Genomic DNA, 23,161 nt, shown 5'->3' on the forward strand with positions numbered 1-23,161 from the left:
GGTATACAACTGCATACAATGCATGGACACAACAATGCATTTTTCTCTTATAATATTCACAATTTCAACTAGTATAACATTTTTATGTAGCTATAAATTTCTTTCATATAAATGACAAATTTAGCTGTAAAAAAATGTCAGAGGTTTGTATTAGAGGAATACAGCAAAACTTTCAACTCGCATGATGCCTTTATCCGACTGAGAGTTTAAATTGTGATTTTTTCCTCTTCGACACTGTAGCGAAGCAACTATTCCCTGTTCGGCCTAAGCTCTAAACTGTTATAAACAAAGCCACATGAAACTAAATTTGGCTGATTTGCTGTTGGTCTACCGACGCTTGTACTCCTCCGCAAAATAGTTCATATGATTTGATTATTACTTTCACTATGAAGCTCCACATAAAACTACTACATTATTATAAATGACAAAAATTTAATGCAGATTATCTAATAATACTGTAATCGAGTGTGGTTAATGAAACAATAGAAATAAACACTAAGCATGCGCAGTAATTATGGTGCCAATTCAACTGTGAAGGCGTGTTCTGCTTTTAAAGTCTGAGAGATGACTGGCATGAATCCCGGTTCCACGAGTGTTGTGCTGAAACACCAACAAAGTAAACCTTTACTCACTAAGCAACAATTGTTTACCAGCGAAATTCAATTTTTTTTTTAATCTTTCGAGTTTTTTTCTTTCTTTGCTGCTGCTACTGTAAGTATCTGGCCAACACGAGACAGTATTGTCAAAATGCATGTGTATAATTTGCTCCTCCCGTGGGGAGTGAGAGTGATAAATTACGGTACTAGCCAATCGTAATTGTGACAAGCGGAAGGATACAAATATTTTGTTTATCGGAGTTTAGAGCTTACGCTGAACAGGGAATAGTAACCTAATGTATGTAATTCTTTTACTGGAGCGGTATTTTCAAATCTCCTCTTTCATATGAACACAATATTAAGGAATGACGAATAAACACTATCACGGACAATGTAACTTACTGACGTAACCTAGTGAAACTAAATGTAGACACTGCTGAATTAATTATTGCGTTATTGAATTATTTTATTGTAAAGACTTCAAACAAAATAAATAAATAAAAATAAAATTACATCAGTATGGTCCCAGCACCGAGCCCGATTCTTTCGTTCTTTTCAGGTATTTGGAATGTATTCAAATGTGTAAACAATGATTAGGTTCTGCGCACTAGTAAACACGAATTTACTGCCTTGCTGTGAAGCTCAACAAATTAATAAATCAAGTAAAAAACGGAAACAAAAACAAACAAAATATATTACATATAACAACATTTTGAAAGGCATATTGAAGTTTCTTTACTTGCAGGAAACTGTACTTTCAAAATCTATCTTTATATATTCATTCTCTTCTTATGAATTATAAACACACATTCTTGACATACTTGCTTTTCAAATAAAATAATATCAAACATTCATTGCGTTCATTTAAAAAACAATACCAGCTTACGGAAACAAAGCACTGTATGATTAAACAGTATAAATTAAAGTATTAAAATCATTGCTATTTGCTTTTCTGCAATCAAGTTTCAAATCCTTGCTAACGTCAAATGGTTATTTAAATGTTACATTAGAAAGAATATTCAAGTATCACTGTACAAAATCATATTTGCATAAAGAATGCTGCATTGCGTTACTGTCAATCTCAGTCACTGATTAGTCTGACATATAAAATAATGTGAAGCAATGAATTTGAGTTCTCATCCCATCTAATTTACAGAACACCTAAAACGACAATGCAGAAAGTAATACGAAGTACAAGAAATTAAAATAAAATTGACGGTTGGCCAAATGTATACTTCTCCTCGCAACTACGTATTGCCAAAAATATTAGGTACAGTTATTGGTAGTACAGCCGGCTTTTCTTTAAAGATCCGCCGGACTTGAAAACATCATGGATTTTAAACGAAGAGTCGTATTAAAAAAAAAATAAAATAAAAAAATAAAATAAAATAAACCCTCCTGAAGCTTCAAATTTTGACGACAATGTACATGTTCAGCCCAGACCTCAAACTGTGCTCCATTAGCGTACCAACACTCTTGTAGCCATTTCTGAAATTCAAAGAAGTTCTTCGAAAAAGTCAATGCAAATGCGTTTTCCACAAACAGGCGACACATACATAATGCTGTTTACTTTTAATAAGATAGGATAAATCCCCCTCCCCTTTAGGTAAGAGATTATATCTAGACAATAATTTTGAGAGAGAGAGACGGATAAGTAGCACGGAACCCATTTCTCAGCTTACAAGGACTCCAGAATTGACGCTCTGTTACTTGTGATTGTGGAAAGACATTAAACTAAAAGTGTATGCCGAAATGCCTTTAAATAAGCATAACAGAGAAAATTTACATAATTATTCAGGATACTCCAAATTAAGATCATGAATATGAAATTTTGGATTACGTAAACGGCTGCAAGAGGTTTAACTGGTGTAATCTGGAAGTAAAGAGGTATAACTGGTGATCTGGTATCGAAAAGCTCTGCGTCGTTGTTAAAATCTGAAGTTTACAAAAACGATATTACAATTTTTTGCATGTTGATGCCACTTATTGTTTGAAATCAATAACGTTTTCAAATCCAATGGGAATTTAAAGATACTCTGTATAAGCTAAAATTGAAATATTTAAATTTAAAATAATTGTTTCAAATAATTCGTTACTAGTGAACTAGTAATAATGTTTTGCTGTATTTCAGTAACACCCTTTCATGCAGTGGAATCCTCTGACGATGATCTGATAACCCCTTCAGAACTTTGTATATCTGTGAGAATAACAACCTCATATGGCGAACAGTCTTCCAATTTTAGCGCTCCACACAGCCAACCATAGAAACCCTTCTCCAAATCCTGAACTTCTTTATACCAGCTGTCAAAATACCAAGAAAGCTGAATAACCCCAGCATACATACCGAGTCCCAGTGTACAAAACACTATCAGGAATGGATATAAAAGTATTAATAAAGGAGCTACAAATATTTTATAAACTAAAGCTTTTTCTTCGCTATAATATGTAAAAACATTGTACCATGTTAAAGTTCCCATGTAAAAAGAATAAAAACTAGATATCACAATTACAAATGGAAAACATAATAATGTCCATAAAGCAATATGAAGACCTTTCTTCACACCCCACAAACATTCTTTGGAATCATGTGATTTTGTTTGTGTGATGCTTGCTTCCAACACCTCTAATTCCTCCCGCGAAATATTGAGTTTGACGTCTATATTTTGACCAGCTTTCTTACCACGTTTAATAGTGCCTGTCATTGTAAGGTAGCTTTCGGACACGTTGCTCATGGCTGATTGATCAGCTGCTGAATCGGATTCAGATCCTCGTCTCAACGCCGTCGTCTCATTAGCCCCTTCTCCACCATCATTTTCGCCATCTCGAAGATTCGCCTGTACTTCAATAGGGGCTGGTTGTGGATCGTCGTGATGAGTTCTAATGTTGACTTTCTTCTTCTTTTTGTGCACCGCCTCGCGGATGAGATCAACATCTGTGCTCTTCTCACTGATTTGACCGTCACTTTGACTTAAGCTGTCGTTACTTGCCTCCTGCAGGACTCTCCCATTCAGAGACGAAGTACTATTTGTTGTCTGTGTTACGTTTCGGTGCTCCTGGTCGGGCGTCGCCGTCAGTTCGTCGGGGATAGTAGATTCGGCAGTGTCACTTGCAGGGGATGAAAGAGTTTCTCCGGAGGGTGAATGAAGGCTTTTATCTTGACCCTTAAATTTAACAATGGAAATTACATCATAATTTGACACACAACAATCAACGAGTTCAAATGAATAATCAAGTTCTTAATTACGACTTTGTGATGTCTGAAGTTTTGTGTAAAATCACACATTTATGGAACTTGCCACAAACTGTTTCAACTGTGGAAAAATAAGAATAGTTTAAGAGACGGCGAATGACCAACTTAGCATAAAGAATTTGCAGAGTACTTAACTTATATGTTACCGCATTATATACACAAATCATGGAATATTAACATAAGTATATAAGTCAAAAACGAACCAAAATTTCTCTGCAATGGCGTTCTATTTGCAATGACTGTCCTGTAGCTATGCACAGGATAGGAAATGACTAGAATAGGACACAGTTGGATAATGCAACTATCGAGATGAAGGCGTACTGAAGAGGTTCCGGTGATGTTAAGGCCATCTGTCATGTAGAAAGGTGACTGCAGCGAGTGAATATCAAATTTTATGTTCAATTTGCTAAGACACTTTGTAATACATGTACTTTGCTAAGCGAAGCGCTCGGTGTAAAAGCAATATCGCGCAAGTGGGTGCAAGTTCACGACTAAGACAAGCTGTTCACTAGTAGTCCCGTTTACAATGAAGGTAATCTGCATCCAAAAAGATCCTTTATAGGCAAATAAACATATACATGATTACTAGAATTCATGAAGAGATCAGATGAGACCGCAATTACTACCTCATGGCTATATCTTTTCGAAGATCAAAAAGTTGTTTAAAGGAATGGGATTCGCTTGAGCCGAAGGAGAGAGAAGATGTATCCTCTGTGACAAGTGATATCAGCACTAGCAAAAGTACATTACTGTCCAAGGTGGCATTGTATTTCATTTTCAATCAAGACTTCTAAAAAAGTTTGTTTTATTTAAAAGACTGTACTGTTATTTCATGAATCAGTGTGCTTCCGTGCAACAAAATCGTGGGAACGAACATTGTTGACGCACGATTCCGGATTCAGCTTTTGATAAGTACACAATCGTAAAACAAGTTGACGACTACCAAACAAGAAGGTACGAAATAATACGTTAGTAAGAGATGAACGTATTCCCTATGACCCAGCCATAACCCTTCTTGGGCAGAAAAAAAAATGTTTCCACCAGTTTATCATTTATTCAACAGATTATGATGGTTAATCAATTGCTGCCCAGATTTATTTTAGGAAGACCTCTTGAGAATCTGATTTTGGTTTTCCGAACTTTGCAGTGAAATAAGAGAACATACATTTTTAACGCAGAGTGAAAATGACGACCGAAAATGTACTTGTAGAGTTAAGCAGAGCTGTACCCTACATTATTCATGACAGAGATGTAAACAAACTGAAATCTTCAGAAGATTTGACTGAACAATATGGTGAAGACAAAACTCTCTGTTCAAGGTGGGAAGAAAATTCGGTGATGATTTGGTTCGTGCTCATTAATAAGACATCGCTGATATCAGTGACAAAACTGGCTTCCGAAACTAACATCAGTGTTGAAGCGTCGACAATTATTCACAAACAGTTCTGAAATTCAAGAGAAGTTATAGCCAGGTGGGGCCTGAAAATGTTGACCTTCAACCAGAAGTCTTTACAGCATATGTAGCGATATCAAGAAGGTGATTAATTCTGTCAAAGTAAATTGTGGTGAGAACTGGGTTCAACATTACATTCACCAAGAATTCCACTGCTGGAATACAAGCGCTCGCACGCCAATGGGGCAAGTGTATTTGTGAAAGAAAATGTAACTAGTAATTGGCTAACAAGTTTCCTTTTAATTATATTGGATGCTTGAATTAATTCCCGCTGTTTTTTATACCAATGATAAATTGTCATTCCACAAGAACAGAATAATATCTTCTACTGAAAGTACTGTCCCTCGGCAGCTACACCCTTTTCCCACTTTTCGGGTAATAAATGTATTCCGCGATAGGAAATTGCGGGTTCCTGTGAGGCAATCCATTCATCGAACCAACTTTGGATATCTTAGAGAGTTCTGAAGTGTTGGTCACAAAGGTCATGCTGCATGGATCGAAACAAATGGTAGACGGAAGGTGATAGTCGGTCTGGTGAATATAGCGGGTGGGGTAAAACATCCCTTCGCAATCCCTCTAAAGTTTCTTTTACTACATTTGCAACATGTGGTCTGGCATTGTAATGGAGCAGAATCACTTTGTCGTGTCTTTGGTCATACTTCGGTCGTTTTTCTTGAAGTGCTTGATTACATGCAATAACTGCATTCGGTAACGATCAGCACCCATCGTTTGACCCGGTTTAAGCACCTCATAATAAACCACACCGACTTGATCCCACCAAAAGCACAGTGTGATCTTCATTCCATGAATGTCCGGTTTTGGCATTGATGTTGATGGTTCTCCAGGCCTCACCCATGATTTTCTGCGCTTGGGATTGTCGTAATGAATCCATTTTTCATCGTAGGTTACAATGCGATGCAAAAACGACTTCCGTTTATGTCTTTGAAGTAGCACTTCACAAATGGTTAAACGTTTCGCAATATGTCTTTCCGTCAATTCACGTGGCACACAGTTTCTCACTTTCTGGATAATTCCGATGAATTTAAATGCTTACTAACAGTTGATTCATCAACATTTAGAGTTTAAGACAACTGTTTAAGCGCCTGAGATGAATCTTCTTCCAATAGTGCCTCTAAGTCCCCATCTTCAAACTTTTTCGGCCGACCGGGACGCACTTTGTCGTTCAAGTCAAAAATCATTGTTTTTTGAATCGTAGAAACCACTCTCTACACGTTGTTTCCGATATAGCATGCTCTCCATACGCCTCCACTAGCAAACGATAACTTTCTGCAGCAGATTTCTTAAGATGGAAGCACAAGAGTAGCGCTTCCCGCAAATGATGTTTTTCAGGCACAAAGCACGCCATGTTCAAGACACTGAAAACAAATGTTCCTTTCACTTTACTCGAAGGTCAAATAGTGCTCTGATAGCCCAAGGATAACACTTCCAAATAGATATCCTGTCACAGTCCGCTGTGCTGCAATAAGACAACTACTGCCCTATGTTCATCAACAGCGAGAATTAATTCAAGCACTTAATACATATTATATATTGTAGTGGTATATGGATTAAAGATTTCATTTTTATGACGGAAATAAAGATTTATTATAATTAAAATTAAAAAGATTAAAATACTGGAATAATGTTATGTTATGTCACATTAAACACGTGCATTTGTTTGTTTACATAAATGGTTGTATTTATGTTGTGTTGTCATTAAAACCATGTCGAGACGCTAAATCGTCAAATTGTTGGTTTGTTTTGTTTTGTACAGATAAAATTAAAAATTGTAATGTCATCAATGTGCAATCTAGTTTGTTAACATTAACACAATTTGAATGTGACACAACTTTCAAATCTGCAGCAATTGTTAGTCTAAAAATTTAATCACAATGTAACACGGGTTGAAACAAATGTTTCAACAATAGCTGAAATAAACACAATTAAACAACAAAACAAATTCCAGCGTCTAAAATTGGTGAACAAAAAGCTCTTGTTCAAAAAAATTAAAATCAAAAGCAAAGCAAAAAAAAAAAAAAAAAAAATCAACTCAAATCAAACGCCAAGCTAAAGTATCAAAAGTAATCTATACGCATTCAAGTGCAAACACAGTCAGCAACAAATGGTTGGTCTCTAGTTGGTATTCCACTAAAAAACGCACAAAGCCAACAACCGTGTCCAAAAAATCCAGTGGTGCGGAATCACCAGTCCAAACTGTCATCGCATAAAAAAAGTATGTGTATCTCAACTATATCAATGTTAATCATAATTCAATTTCCAATCATTTACAAATTGTAATCTAATTATTAGGCTACACTCACACAAACATACACTCAAACATTATGTTCTTATTCAAACAAATACATAAATAAAACAAATCATAAAATTTATTATAATTTCCTCTCACGTAAATCATTAACCTACTCATTCCAAATAATAAGTGGTAGCAACTTCTAAACGTCACTCTTCAATTATCCCCACGCTTTATAAACACAACGTCAAGGAGGTTGTTATGGTGGAGATAGCTGTGGTTCAATCCCAGGCGTATTTAGGGGATCCACAAAAAATAACCACAAGCACTGTGTTATGTATAACCCATCCACCGTTATGTATAACCCATCCACCGTTACACTCTCATTTGAAGCGACTCACGCCGTGTTGAGTCCTGATCGGAAGCTAAATCTTCGTAGAAGAGCAGATACCTCTTTCGAATACCGAAAAAAAGAAAGAAAAAGAAAAGGAAAGACCCTCATTCACTCGTATATCCCATACTGTATATTGCTTGTCACCCTGAAGCAACAAGAAACTAAGGATGGTTAGCGATACAGTGCACATACGCGCATAGTTCTTGATGAGCCTCCGCAGTATGCGAACATTGATTCGTTTGCTTTTACATATAGACAACCAACAGTACTACTGCTAAAAGTACCTGTAGCTAGTAGATACTCAGGTAATGGAAACATTAAATTGCTTCAACAGGGACAAGAGACTACAAAACTAAGCTATATAGCTAGTCCAATTTGGATTGCATTACACTACAGAACAAATGTGATAACACACAACATATTCAAAGCTTGCACACACGGGTACTTAAGATAACGTATGCACTGTCCATGTTAAGCGACAGTCAGAGATCAGCACCAGCAAAAGAACTCCGTCATCATGGAAAAACAATGTCACCGAATGGAGAGTAAGTGCACAGGTGGCAAGAGTGAACAGACTTTGTTTTGCGGCATGAAAGTGGAAACCTGTCTCGTTTGACCAGCTCCTACGAACATGACAATATAGTTAAAGCAATATCAAAGTGTGTCTAAAATCTTAGGGAAACACATTCGGAAAATATTAGAAACTGATGCGTACAATAGTTGTATATTCTTCCGTAGACGAACCGCTATTCTGTCATTTTGTAATTAAAACCTTCCAAACGTGTACGAAATAACCGATCATACACGAAGGACTTGTAAGAGAAGAAGACACTGACTACAGCCATGTGTTATTGGCTAGTAGTGTAACCAGCTCATGCCTCCAAACTAAAACATCAAAACGTAACTTTAATAGGTTACTTTAGAATGAAAAATAACAAATAATAAATCTAACTTTCCTATTTCCTCTACGGTAAAAAAAATAACAAACCACCTGTAACAGTTAGTCGTTAGTTTTTTAATTAAAAAAGTGCGTTTTCTGTTAAATAAACGTGCTTCTCCAATTACAAATAAAAAAATCTAGATGGTAATTAAATGAATGTGAAACACACATGTATACAACTAACCTGTACTGTCATAATATGGTCCACATGATTTGCAGCTCCTCCTCCTCCTTTCTTTCCAGATGATCTTTTCTTTGGCGGAATAAACACGGGTTTCTCTTGCACCTCCATTCTCAGCGCTATATAAACAATGAAAAAATTAATACAATTTTTAAGCCCCATAGTTTATTTTAAAGTTGTTAATTTTATAGTGGAAATAGTACTACATATGCTTTGTACTAAGGGCTGAAAGAGACCAAGAAGATACACTTCCCTTTTACACAAATCTACTTATGAGTGTAAGGACAAGCCTTCTATAAATACAGAATACAGAATTTAAATTCACGAATTCTATATTAAACTATTCAATCGGGTCGATTGGGCATATTCTGCACAAAAGAATTCGATATAAAAACCCAATCCACAAATAAGAAACAGATAACAAAAACGATTTTCCCTAGTTACACGCCATAAATCATAACAACACTACAAATACAAACACTGCACGTTTTCTTCTCCATTTTCAGGTTTATTGAATGACTTAGGTATTAAAGAGTATTATAGCGTCGCCGACGGTACGAAATTTTAACATGTCACAAAAATGAATTTCTAAACCAACAACTCACGAATGAAAAACATTCAATCACTATTCCGTAACTGGTAGTTTGCATTTCAAACCAAACAGGTAACTCAAAATGTATCAATAACCTCAGAATGTAGGCTTGCTCTTCACTATCATATTATGTATTGTTCAAAAATCATGTTAAACGTCAATTTCAGCTGACAGCCGTCAGCAATGTCATGACATAGGTAAGACAAGGTTTTAAAAAAGATGGATATTTAAGAATTAGTTACAGGAGATTGGTTATGGCTTTCTTTTAAATGTAAACACTTGTATTAAATAAACACAACTTCTTGCTGTTTCATGAAAGATGTTTGGGATTTCCTACAAGTAAAACTACACAAATGGGCACACAGGCCCATCCACAAACAATGGCAACACAACATAGGCCCATATACAAATGGGCAAACAGGCCCATACTCAATTACTTAAGGCACTCTGTGAGAAATAGTACAACCTTTCGAAGGGTGTTACTGATGACTTACTGGTGTATCATGCCCTATTGATTTGGTTTGTTGGATTTGACTTTAGCGTCTTGTTCAGCAGCGAGGATATATGATAAGACATGAACCTACAATTTAACGTGGAGTTTGAACCACATGAACTTCCACCGTGAATCGAATCCGGGACTCCCACGCTTTGCAAATTTGAAGCTTTACGTGCTACGAAACAGGATTCAACCAAGTACTAACTCCACCATCGAAAATAGTGGCTCTGGCTCTGCTTGTCTACAATTGGTGCATAACAACTGCCACAATCTCATTTTCAGGTCTTTATTTACTTAAGTGAGGGTATTGTATTACAATGTAAATAAATTTGCGTGACTATAATGAATATATGAACTTGTAATTAATGAGATATGACTCTAAGACATATGAGTTTCGTTTTGCATTAAGAAACTACGCAGGGTGTCTACTGGAATACCAGAAAGTAAATTCATGACTTTTTCATGACCTTTTTGTTCAAAATTTCATGACCATGGCGATAAAAATTTATTAATTTATTAATAAACCCCTACCATCAGTGGTGCATCGGAACTATGCGGGTTGCTAGTCTTAAATATCACTTATTGTGAATCTTAAAGAATCTAAAATTCTGCCGCCTTGCGCTCGAGCACAGTATAGCACTTACCTAAATACGGGCCTGCTCTTACAAATGAATCACTCTATACTGTATTTGAAGTTTTAATTCTGAGTATAATTATCCATCTAGCAGAAATTTGTCTGAAATTAAGCACTCAGAAAACTGCCCAAAGACAAAACAAATTATAAAAGAAATTCGTTTTAAAAAATTAGATCATCAAATTTAAAATCTGCAAACTCAAACGAATAATATTATTTGCATAAGTCTAAAGGCCCAAAAATTCACAATTTACATTTCTTAGAAGTAAAGAAATAGCAGATCAGAAAGTTGGACAGTAAAAAGTTGTTACTATATTACAGAGACTAGAAGATGAAATGGGGAGCAGCTAGGAAGACAGTAAAGTACCAGTTAGCCAGCACTAACTGGTGGGGGAAATTCTCACAATTACTGACCTGATACAACTGTTTCAGTACATGCAGTATGAGGTATAAAAGTATGAAGTATAAAAATATACTCTGAGATTTCAGATTTTCATGACCAGTTGGGTAAATAAAGGACTTTTTCATGACTTTCATGACCACTAAGCAAAATATATGACTTTTTCATGACTTTCATGACCAGTAGACACCCTGCTACGGTAGACTTCCAACAGCAGTAGTAAATTTTTACTCTTTAGATGTTAATGGAGAGATACGGGTGAAGACGGTAATCTTTACTTATGACGCTGAATCAATAAAAAAAAAAAAAAAGTTATCTATTACTGTTTATCAGGGCTGGAAAAAAGTTTTTTGTTTTTTTTTTAAAAAAAGAACAAAACATGTGTTTAAAACATGAAAAATGTGTTCAAAATGTTTTAAAACACACACACACACACACACACAAAACATGTTTTAAACAGTTTAAAACATGATTTTAAACATATTTCAAAATCGTGTAATAACGTATTTATTAAGATTTATTTGTTTTTGTAACCAATCTTTTTATTTATTTTAGTCTCGTTAAGAGTCAGTCTACCGGAGATCATTTTATTTTGTCCAATAAACAACATTTAAAAAAACTGGCACCGGTGCACGTGCACAGGGTTGCACTTCCGTAAATTCAGTCCTAATGTACTGAAAGTAGTAAAATTTATTTGTAAAATCTAAATTGCGTTTGCTATCAATGAAGTTTCTTACAAAAATAAATTTTAAAAAATTAAAATTGGAGAGAGTTTGGGAAAAGGCTTCCATACAATTTTCCTCAGTAGAGTAGAAATGCTCAGTTGTAATTCTGTATATGTTGTAAATTAATGTACTAATCCATTAAAATATACTTTAAATTCAGAAAAACTATGTTGCTCTGCATTTTTACGGGCTTGCAACCGTCAGCATGAATATTCTGGCTGCTTTCCCAGGTACCCTTCGAAATGTAATAGACACATGCAACAAATAAATACAAAACTTCAATTAGTTCAACCTTACAAATTACTTGACTCCTAAAATAATGCATACAACACTATTTTACATAACATGCTTAATTTGCTTGAAATGTTATTTTTTATTCAATAGAACTGGTAAAATTATTGAGCATGTGATCTCCAGTTTAAAATGGAATGCATAAAACTACTTATTTATCTTCATATCGGGACTCGAATATCGAAACTAAGTGTTAATTCTCTGTTCACCTGGTAGAAATGTAGCATGTTTTAATATATATTACAGATATAGTCGGCTATTTATTTAATGAGTTCACAGTTAGTGAAATCAATGTGGTTTCGTACCATCCGCTCGAAACATTAGAATATTTTATCATGTAACCTAACATGCTTTGCAACTCATTATTTATTATCACGAGATTTACTTAAATTCATTTGTTTGGGGTTAACAAAATCGAAATAATAATAATAATAATAAACACAAATGAAAGAAAATATTCCATGCATTACAGACCAATAAATGAAATTTAAACGTAATTATACAAGTTTCAAAGTACAAATTTTAATATAAATATACAGTGTAACCTATTTAAATATATACCGTGGGCCATTTGAAGACGATATCTTAACTACAAAATAACATTAACAAAAAACCTACAGTTACGTCAATACTATAGTCTTGTATTTTATTGCTACAATAATACACTATTTTAGATTTCAGAATGCGTTTTAAATTTTTTATTATATACATTTGTTCAAAATGCAACACACTTTTCATAACACCAGTGCATTTCTTAAATTACTATTTATGCATTTTAATTCTTGACGTAAAAGAAAAGCAAGTAAATACCGTACTTGGATTTGTTTTTCTTTTTCGTACTACCTTTTGTTATTTATTGCAATTATTTTTTCTTCTTGTGATGCTTCTTACAGACATAAAATTTTACTGAGACTGATGCCCCCCACGAGCCAAAATGCTCTGATACCAAGTAGCCCAGCTTTTGGGGCTACTTGGAAATTATCTGCCTTATGCAGAGTCGTTTTGACGTAAGACTAGCGTCATACTAAAGGCTTGACTACTGCAGCAAACATATGTTAGTCGAACTCGCTAGTATGGCACTAATCACACTTCAGAACATCTCTACATAAGGCCCTATATGTCTTTTCCTAGTAGTAAGAGCTGTGTTAAAAATGGGACTATTTGGAAAGAATCACTTGCAAGATCACACTTTCCTGAGAAGATTGATATACAACATGCCTATGTTTTTTTTTTCTTTTTTTTTTCTGCACAACCTTTTAGTTAAACACAGTAAATTGTTGAACAAATTTAAACTAACTACAGTGGTAAACTTGCCTTCCTGAAGGGCAACAGAACCAGTAAAAAAGAAATTGTTTTTGCAATATGCTTTTATAAACGGTAGTTTTTCAAACAATACAAGGGAAATTTTGGCAAATGCCAATACACACATACACTCTTGAGACTTCTTTAAGACAGCAAAACATGCCCTACATACTTTTATGAAATTTACGTATGTATCAGATCAGTAATTGCCTTACATTGGTTTACAAAATTACCTAGTACCATTTTACAAGTGTACATTTACGTTAACTCTTCGCAAAAATATCATGTGGTACTGTGATGATAATAATAATATAACAGTACGATAAGGACAAAAATTCACATATTGAAATTCTTTGCTACAGTCATATGGAAAAACAACTTGTTCTCTGTGGATGTAGGTAGGTTCAGGCAAAACTTCAATAATGTCATCGTTGTCTATCCCCTTATCAATATCAGCATTTTTAGTAGAAAAACGGAAGGAAATAAAAAAATAGCCGCAGATTGTCCCAGAAAGGAAGTGGAAATGTAAAAGCAATTCGTCTCGTTAGAAAACTTCTGAAAGTAATGATATTTAGCACAACCAGGTAAAAAAATCACTTTTCATTACGGAAACACAGGAACAATTTACAGAAAATTAAAAAAACACAAAAAAGTATCAATTGCTATGAGAGTTTCTAGACCAGTCTATAAATAAGATACAAACTTATGACCATCCATATTGTTTTAGGTGCATATTTTTCATTGGAAGAAAACGGCGCATCTGTCATAGTTCTTTCATTATTATACCATATAACAGGGTTGGCAAAAACCATGGTTTTTATTAAAAAAAACAAAAAACTATTTTTTTTTTTTTTTTAATAATTTGCTCTATGCATTTATATCACATATGGATAGAAATAATCTTGTTTCGCCTTGGTGTTAGTATGCAACAACCGGGTTATGCTGGAAGAGGTCACATAAGCTTAAAGCGGAATCCAAACCGCTTCTCGGCTTACATCCAAGAGAAATTGCCCTCCACTTGAACTAGAAGCCGGGACTAATTGGCCACAAATGCGATACGTCTGCCGACTCACTCACGAAGGACTTCTGATAAAAATACGTTGACTGATCTTTACATATGTGTTAATATAATCGTTAAGAGTCATTAGGACAGAAGGACAAAAAGATAAACAATTGCACAAGTGGAACCATTATACAGGATTACATATGGACAATTTCAAAGTACTACAGATCGCAGAAGAACTAATTTAGTCCAGGTCAGTTCACTACGACTTTTATTAATTCAAGTTAAAGAAATATAACGACTTACTTTGCATATCAGTAAGAAATGTTAATAAAGATATGAATTATTTGAGTCCATTTTGGCTCTGACCCATTTATACATAAATAGTTACCAAAGATTCTTGTTATTTCAATAATTGCCTCTCGTGGGCTTTGTATGACCCCCTCCCCAAAAAAGCACGGCATTTCGATGTATCTTATCATTAGTAAACATTATTAAAATGAAACTACGTTTAGAATTTTCCTTTGGTTGCATAACAATAATAACGAACTATTAAAAAATCACAAAAGAAACATCCATAAAGTTACATAAAAAAATGCTTTTGTAATATAATCTCTTTGAGTAAAGAATGGGGAATTTAGGTCTGAATATAGTACGAATAATATATGGGAGTGAAACGTGATAACCCACAAATGTGTGTCAAGATTTTACGAATAGTTACACTTTTACGAACATTTTTCGTTTATTGGTTTAAACCTTTTTTTTTTCTTTTTTTTTTTTTTAAACAGCTGGTTTAAACCAGCCAACCCTGCCATATACCACAAAAAATGCCAGTTTTCTAGATAACCCCAGATTTTCCAAGCAGCCCCAGTTTACGGTAATATTGTTCAATGCTTCAGAAAGTACATTACTCCCATTTATCAAGTGGTTAGCGCGCGTTTCTATGTAACGTCTGCATGGTCCCGGATTCGATTCCAACAAGGATACTTAAAAATTTCGGTGTTGACCCACATATTGAGAACAATTACGAAGCTACGTGAAATAAGACGAAATGGAATCAGGTCTAGAAACACGGCATTAAGGCTGTACTAAAGCCATTATAAGATGTAGTGCAAAATCGGTTGTCTTACTCTCTCCCACATAAATGCATGAACATAATTGATATTTCGACACACTGAATGTTGCCGCTATAACATATGCTAATTACTTCCCTACTACAAAGGAAATTTGAAAAAAAAAAAAAAAAAGTTTTATCAAATACGACATTCCTTATGGTTGATTGTAATATCCTTTGCCTTTTACATCTGGAATAGGGGAAAAAAAAGTAAAGCCCTATCTCTTGCCTCATAAGCGTCTGGCCAGTGCAAACTAGTATTTGCTCTATGAATTAATTCGTGCGGGTGGACAAGAGATGGCGCAACGAACGGAGCGTCCCACAGTTCCGTGTATCCACACATGTGTTGCAAACCCCTGTCATCGCGTATCGTTCGTAGTATAGGGCAGTGGATTAAAGCGTCAACAACACCAGTTTGTAGTTAAGTGAACATGGCGCAATTTGTGCCTGATAGTGTTTTTGCGGGGTGTCCTGCTGCATTACTTTACCATGCAGAAAAGTGCGACTGAAAGTCATCGTATTTTGGTGGAAGTGTATGGTGACCATGCTCTAGCTGAGCGAACGTGTCAGAAGTGGTTTGCACGGTTTAGAAGTGGTGATTTCGGCTTGGCAGACCAAGAGCGAGCTGGACAGCCAAAAAAATTTCAAGACGAAGAATTGACAGCATTGCTCGAGCAGGATTCGTGTCAAACGCAGGAACAACTTGCAGCAGCATTAGGCGTTGATCAAACAACAGTCTCCAAACGCTTGAAAGCCATGGGAATGATTCAAAAGATGTCACATTGGGTTCCACATGAATTGAAAGACAGAGACGTTGAAAGACGAAAAACCATTTGCGAATTGCTGCTTCAACGACAGAGCAGAAAGGGGTTTCTGCATCGAATTATTACGGGTGATGAGAAGTGGATCCATTACGAGAACCCTAAACGAAAAAAGGCCTGGGTGAAACCAGGTGAACCAGGTCCATCACAACCAAAACGAGATATTCACTGTGCAAAGGTTATGCTGTGCATATGGTGGGATATGAAAGGTGTGGTGTACTATGAGCTGCTGCAACCGGGTGAAACTATGAATGGAGAACGTTATCGACGACAATTAATGCGTTTGAAGCAAGCTCTGGCCAGAACACGACCAGAATGGGAGAACAGACATGATAAACTTATTGTTCAACATGATAACGCTCGCCCACATGTCGCAAAACCGGTCAAAACCTATTTAGAAAATGTCGGATGGGAAGTTTTACCCCACCCGCCGTATTCACCAGACGTTGCTCCTTCGGACTACTACTTGTTCGATTGCATGAACAACAATTTGATTGGACAGCGGTTTACTTCTTCAGAAGATATCGAAACATGGGTCTCTGACTGGATCGCTTCCAAGGATGAAGACTTCTTTCGCCACGGAATCCGTACATTGCCTGACAGATGGGCGAAAGTGGTGGCTAGCGATGGACAATATTTTTCTTAAGGTATTTATGTATTTTGTGTTTGTACTACAGCTTCAATGTGTGCGTACCAACCGCACGAATTAATTCCTAGACCAAATATATATTTCTGAGTTTTGTATGCTTCCGAAAACGAGGCTGGAATTTCTCCTCCCATATATTCCTTGTCATTTTTCTTTCAACAGAAGTCCTCACCCACCCGTCCTCAATCCCAGCTACTATAGTGGACCTCTTATTTGTTTCCCTTTGCCGAAAAAAAGGGGAGGAAGGAAAGATCCATGTGGTGCCATCTACCAGTTACGGCGAACACTATGTCCACTTAAAAAGAAGAGAAAAAGTATTGAAATATCGAATTTAATCAATGCGTAATACTTCGTAAATATTATTTTAGTGACCTCCACTTCCCTCTGTCTTGGCCGATTTCTTGCGATCTTTAGTATATCCTCCACTGATAAAGGTAGAACACTAGCCCTGCGGAGCTACTAACCCCCTTCGCTTGCTGTCACTCGCTCAGCTATATTTTGTGAAGTGCCCGGGGCTTGTGTATAGCCCGCTCCCCCCAGTTCTTTGTCACCGGAACTGGAAGTCACTACTAGTACTACTTATATCGAGAACAGAACCCAACCAACCCCTGCGGGGCTTCTAACCCGTTCCTACTACTACTACTACTACTACTATTGCTACTAACTACCACTACTACTACTACTATTGCTACTAACTACTACTACTACTACTACTACTACTACTATTGCTACTACTACTACTAATACTAAAACTTCCTTACCACAAGATTTACATCGTAAATCTATAACATGCGATTCCGATTCATTATGAACTAGTATGAATTGTTAGATACTTATGATTCGTTAAAAATCACTGGGGGGAGCGGGCTATACTCAATCCGTGCCCGGGGGGGCGCGGTGGCTCAGTGGTAGAGCGTTCACCTCTGGTGCTTGGGGTCCCGGGTTCGATCCCAGCCCCCGCCAAGTGAACTTTGTGGTGGACAAACATCGTGCTCGTGGGTTTTCTCGGGGTTCTCCCGTTTCCTCCCACTTTCTTCATTCCACCATTTCACTCATCTCTCATCATCACCGTCTCCTTTAGCCTAACCGGCATAACCGTGGGACGTAAAACTTAAAGATTTCATTTTTCATTTTCAATCCGTGCCCGGTAACACTGGAGATCTAATATGTGCAAGATTGGGAGAGAAACTAAATATCAGCCTGCTATTTATTAAACTGAACGTAGAACCATTCCTACCAGTCGGAACATACAATCTAAAGCGTATTCCATTCAAGCCGGTATATATAATAAAGGGCCTACTAGAAACCTACAATTTACTTTGATTCTCGTATAAAAGTACTGGTAAACCCACACACTCAACAACCTGAGGTTAATTTATTGAACGGCATTTCATTTATTAAATGACACTTACTATCGATACTTGCTCTAAAACCAAAACAAAATTTTTAGTTGATACAACACAAGAAGCTGTCAAATTATTAGTCATGTGTCCTGTTACAAGCTGAGTAAAACCTTCATTATTGATATTTGCTACATATTAATCATACTTACAGCTACTATTCTGTTACATCACACCCATAGTGAAAATACCACAGAAACAATAAAATCCTAGTAAGTTATGTAAGTAACACCCTTCCGTACTAGGACGGCCATCTTCGTTTTCCCAATTTCTTCGATTACGATTACGTGATATGGTAATAGTAAACAGATTAATATCGGAAAGCGTACGTGAATGTCATTATGAAAAATTCATGGCCCATTGACACTTCATTTCTTGGGGCAAAAATCAATAATAATTGCTAAAATTGCAATGCAGAACATTGTAAAATAAAACGAAGATTTTGCATTGCCTTGACATAAATGAGACTCTTTTGCCCCATTCTGAACAAGATTGCAAATACTGCAGAACACATCGCAACGCAAAACCAGCAAAAATCAATTATAATTGCTATCTCTATTGTCGCAAACCAAAAACTCGTGTATTGCGTTGTGTTGACGCAAACTGTCATAAAATGTGGCCCCGTCTTAACTAAAGGTCTACGCAAAATTTGCAAATTGTTATATAAAAACTGCAGCACGTATTTGACTGATATACTGACTACAGCAAACTAAAAGTCTCAAGACAATGTATCATAACTATCCTGTACACTCTTTTAAAACCGAAAGTGGTTCAAATTTAATATTACTTTCGCTTTCAAAACTGACTTACACAGAGCAAAAAAGAGATATCGAAATGTGATTTTCTGCAATCGATTTGTCTGAAGAATAGGTTCCATATTCTTCATTAACTCTCTATTCAAGCCGGAAACGGTTCAAATTAATCATTCTGATTTCAAAACTGTTTTCTGCAATTAATTCAGTGGCTACCATATCGGTACAACGCACAACAATGTTCCTATGCCAGAAGTAGTTGAAATTTAACATTACTTCCGGTTTCAATACTGATTTTCATACAACAAAAACGGTAAGAGATATTCCCCATCTTCCCTTCCCATGTAGCATGTAGGAACCTCACAAAGTATAGGCTACTAAGTTTGATGTTCTTAATTTGAGATTCTTCATAAAGCTGTCAGCATCATTTATGCGTGGTAATAGTGAACCTGGGTGGGGACCTGTTCTGTTTCTTTATAGTGTTGCAATAACTTGTCAAGCGTCTAACAGAGCGCCGCAGCAGGACTTTACAAAAGTTAGTCTCATTTCGGATTTATGGGCCCTCAATAAACATTTAGACAATATGATGCTGGGGTCCCATTCTTCATATTGTTGAAATATATTCTTACTAGGACACAAATAAAGGGCTTCAAAAGGACTATAATATTGTTAGTTTCATTCCAATAATGGAACTCCAAGACTACATTCAATGCTGTGGCCAACGAACTCTGGGAACGGAACAAACGGCAACGAGTACTAACTATGCTACGCCCAAGACAATCTTTTGCTAGATGTGTCAAAAGTGAACTATGTAGCAAATAAGATTGAAAACTTACCATAAAGCTACTACACAAATAAAGGATATTTCAGTTTCTTCCAAGTTATATTTTTTCTCTTTTCTCATAATGGACTATGAATCATCTTGATGGAAACTTATTTGTAGTTCATAGCGAAACAAAGATTTAGCTTTCTCTAGCAGTTTGTTTCAGTTCATGTATAAAACTTCCAACATTCTTACAAATCTGTTGTCCATAACTACAATAAAATAACATTAAATTGAAGCATTTCGTTTTTCCCACGTAATAACTCTTACATGATTATAGGTAACTTGAAAACAATGCCAGATTTGTGCTTTTGGCGAAACGTTACCTCAAAATGATATGTCACATGGTCTTTTTCTTATTTGAAAATTTTTACCTGAATTCAAGATGGCGAACTTCAAGATCTCCGCCATGATAACTCTATACAAGATTAGATTGGTCTCTTTTTCTAGTTGCATTATCCAAGATATCTCCCCATTTTCTTAAGCCGTTTCTAAATTACAAAGGTTTCTTCCAGATTTTCCCCATATACTATGTATTGTAATCGGATTCATAAACTTTAGATCGCTTGAGGCACCATTTAAAATTATTCAATGGATCTAATTTTTCTCCTAGCTTAATTTAGTCCCATATGAAACCATTTTAGAGGCCTCGTCCAAGGAAATTCCTAAATTTATTTTTCCCCATATAAGTAAGGACCACCCTAATATATATATATATATATATATATATATATATATATATATATATATATATATATATATATATATATATATATATTGGGTGTTTCAAAGCAATATTAATAACGTTTGTGAGGTGATTCCTGACACCAAAATAAGACAAATAGTATAGACCAACCTGAATGCAGAAATCCGTAATTTCGGAGTTATGAGCTGCCGAAAATACTAAAAAGTGAACTTTAAAGGTCCATAGCTCCAATATTATTGAACTTATCGTAGTCGGATCAAGACTTTACTTAGGAACTAATATGTGTGCTATCCAATAATACGTTTCAGAATCCTGCTGTATTCAAGCAAAAGAGGGAGTTTTATAAAGGTAGTTTTTCCACGGCATATAATTTGAATACTTACTAACTACCTCTATAAAAATTGTTGTGGAAGTACCACAGGATTCCGGAACATGGATATTTTGATAGGGCATATACTAAACCTAGGGTGCGTATCACAAGTAAACATTAAGTAAGGTTTACGATAGGTTACATTTCTCTTTGTCGGAATAATTTCGTTCTACAGTGACAAGAAGTGCTACCTCAAGGCACACTCAACTGGCCAAACATTCACCTGGAGCTAATAAGATAAGTCAAATTGCAACCACATGTCACTCTTACGCAATACCCCAGTATTACCCTCACACTTTGATTTTGACCCTTTCCCGTGAATAGAATTTTCAGAAAGGAAGCCTGATAGTAAGTGAATGAGGATATAAACACCAAAATGTACTGAATTATGTTCCTAATTGAAACGCTGTAATTGTACAGTGACTCAAATAAAGTATTGTATTTCCTCCATCGAATATAGGAAGAGTATAGTCAAGGAATCATTGAATATATTTCAAATTTTATCGGATATATCCCAAGTTTAGTATATCACAGACGTAATAATAATGATAGAAAGTTATGTCTATTGTGATGCTCTATATACATACTCTATATACATTGTATATAGAGTATGTATACTCTCTCTATGATACTCTGTATACATTGGTTATGTCTATTGTGATGCATTTGAAAGGTAGTTCAAATCACGATGTATAGTAAAAACAAGAAATATCATTAATTGTATCTGATATTAAATTTAAAAGTGAATGTTTATAACAATTAATCGTTCTATGAATGCCACTAACGGCTTAATTTTAAAGGGTGTACCAAACAAAATATCTTTAGCTTTTTGCACCTACTGAGAATTATAGCTAAACAAATGATTACAAAACTGTCAGATTCTTGCTTATAAGTTGCACTTTATTTATTTAATTATTTGGAAAAATAGAACCAAAAATAATATATCGTGGGAGCAATGACTGGAATGGTGAAGGAAGTATTCAAGGAAGAAAGTGGCTCAAACTTGTAGTCAAAATGACCTTTCGATTCCTAGTGGGAGCTCATGTGATTCGGATCTCAAGTCACATATAGCCTAGCTGTTGGAAGAGATGCTAAGCTCCAATCTAATGTTCAAAATATCCTTTTTTGAACTCATAGTTCATACAGTTGACAATGTCCATAGTAAAATAATTTTCTATGACTCCTCAGTAGATTCCAAACAAAATTGATAGCCAAAATTTTGGAGTTTTTCTTTTAAATCCACATTGTTTTTCAAAGAGAAGTGTGTACTGCAAAATCTGACAGCTTTAGCTTTGTGATTGATTTTGAGTTTAGCTTGCCTTTCAGTAGCGAAACTATAAAAGACGTGAAACAAGCTAGTTAACGTGGGATCCCAGGTCTCCCAGCGGGGATTGAACACAGGTCTCCTGCATCAACTGACCGTTTTTGTTGTATGATTTTGAGAGGGGAATTATATATCGAAGTACTGAACTGAAGATGGTTTATACACCAATCGAAAGCACTAAGGACGCGTATTAAGAAACTGTAATAAAATCTTTCCGAATGCATATACTATGCGAATTATATGAATATACAGGGTGTCCAGAAAATCCGTAGCGTAGAACTCCCTGATTCTGGAATGCTCTTCTCCCTAAATTCTATTACCACTCTCCACTGGGAAGAAAAATCTGATTCAAAACGATAGTGATAATACGATCAGAGACACGAGGAAAATCAAGGGTACGAACATGCCGAAGAGACTTCACGATCGAGGTCGAGGTTTAAGTCGCGGTCGCGCCCTCAGTACTGGCACAAACCCATGCATTCAAATGAGTAAGCGCACGCCGAAGATGTACACTACATCGCAAGGATGTTATAAAATAGAGGATCTGTCCATACGTATCTTCATCATATGAACTCAATGAAGCCAAAAAAACAACCGAGCATCATCTGAGCCGGAACATCTGATTGGCTACTCTCGTTTCCGCCATGATTTTTGGCTCGAAACATTGTGATCTTAGTGGCGCGGAGTGAGCAGGATA

At 35.8% G+C, this 23,161-nt stretch overlaps 1 protein-coding gene across 1 annotated transcript; it reads right to left on the reverse strand.

Moving 5' to 3' along the window:
• Positions 1 to 1,687: 1,687 nt before the first annotated feature.
• LOC145668379 (uncharacterized) lies at positions 1,688 to 18,799 on the reverse strand. Its single transcript, XM_081736167.1, has 3 exons — positions 18,642 to 18,799; positions 9,069 to 9,184; positions 1,688 to 3,757 (listed from the first exon to the last, which is right to left on the reverse strand). The coding sequence occupies exons 2-3, from the start codon at positions 9,174 to 9,176 to the stop codon at positions 2,738 to 2,740; spliced, it is 1,128 nt and encodes a 375-aa protein (XP_081592293.1). The 5' UTR covers positions 9,177 to 9,184; positions 18,642 to 18,799; the 3' UTR covers positions 1,688 to 2,737.
• Between the last annotated feature and the right edge of the window lie 4,362 nt (positions 18,800 to 23,161).

This window comes from Thermobia domestica, chromosome 13 (genome assembly GCF_964235325.1).
Source record: "Thermobia domestica chromosome 13, izTheDome1.hap1.1, whole genome shotgun sequence".
In the NCBI taxonomy this organism is placed as follows: domain Eukaryota; kingdom Metazoa; phylum Arthropoda; class Insecta; order Zygentoma; family Lepismatidae; genus Thermobia; species Thermobia domestica.

Coding starts and splice junctions, on each gene's coding strand:
- LOC145668379 (XM_081736167.1), bottom strand. CDS start 9,176: ATGGAGGTGCAAGAGAAACCCGTGTTTATTCCGCCAAAGAAAAGATCA. Junction 3,758..9,068: donor ACCATATTATGACAGTACAG/GTTAGTTGTATA, acceptor GTTAAATTTAAG/GGTCAAGATAAAAGCCTTCA.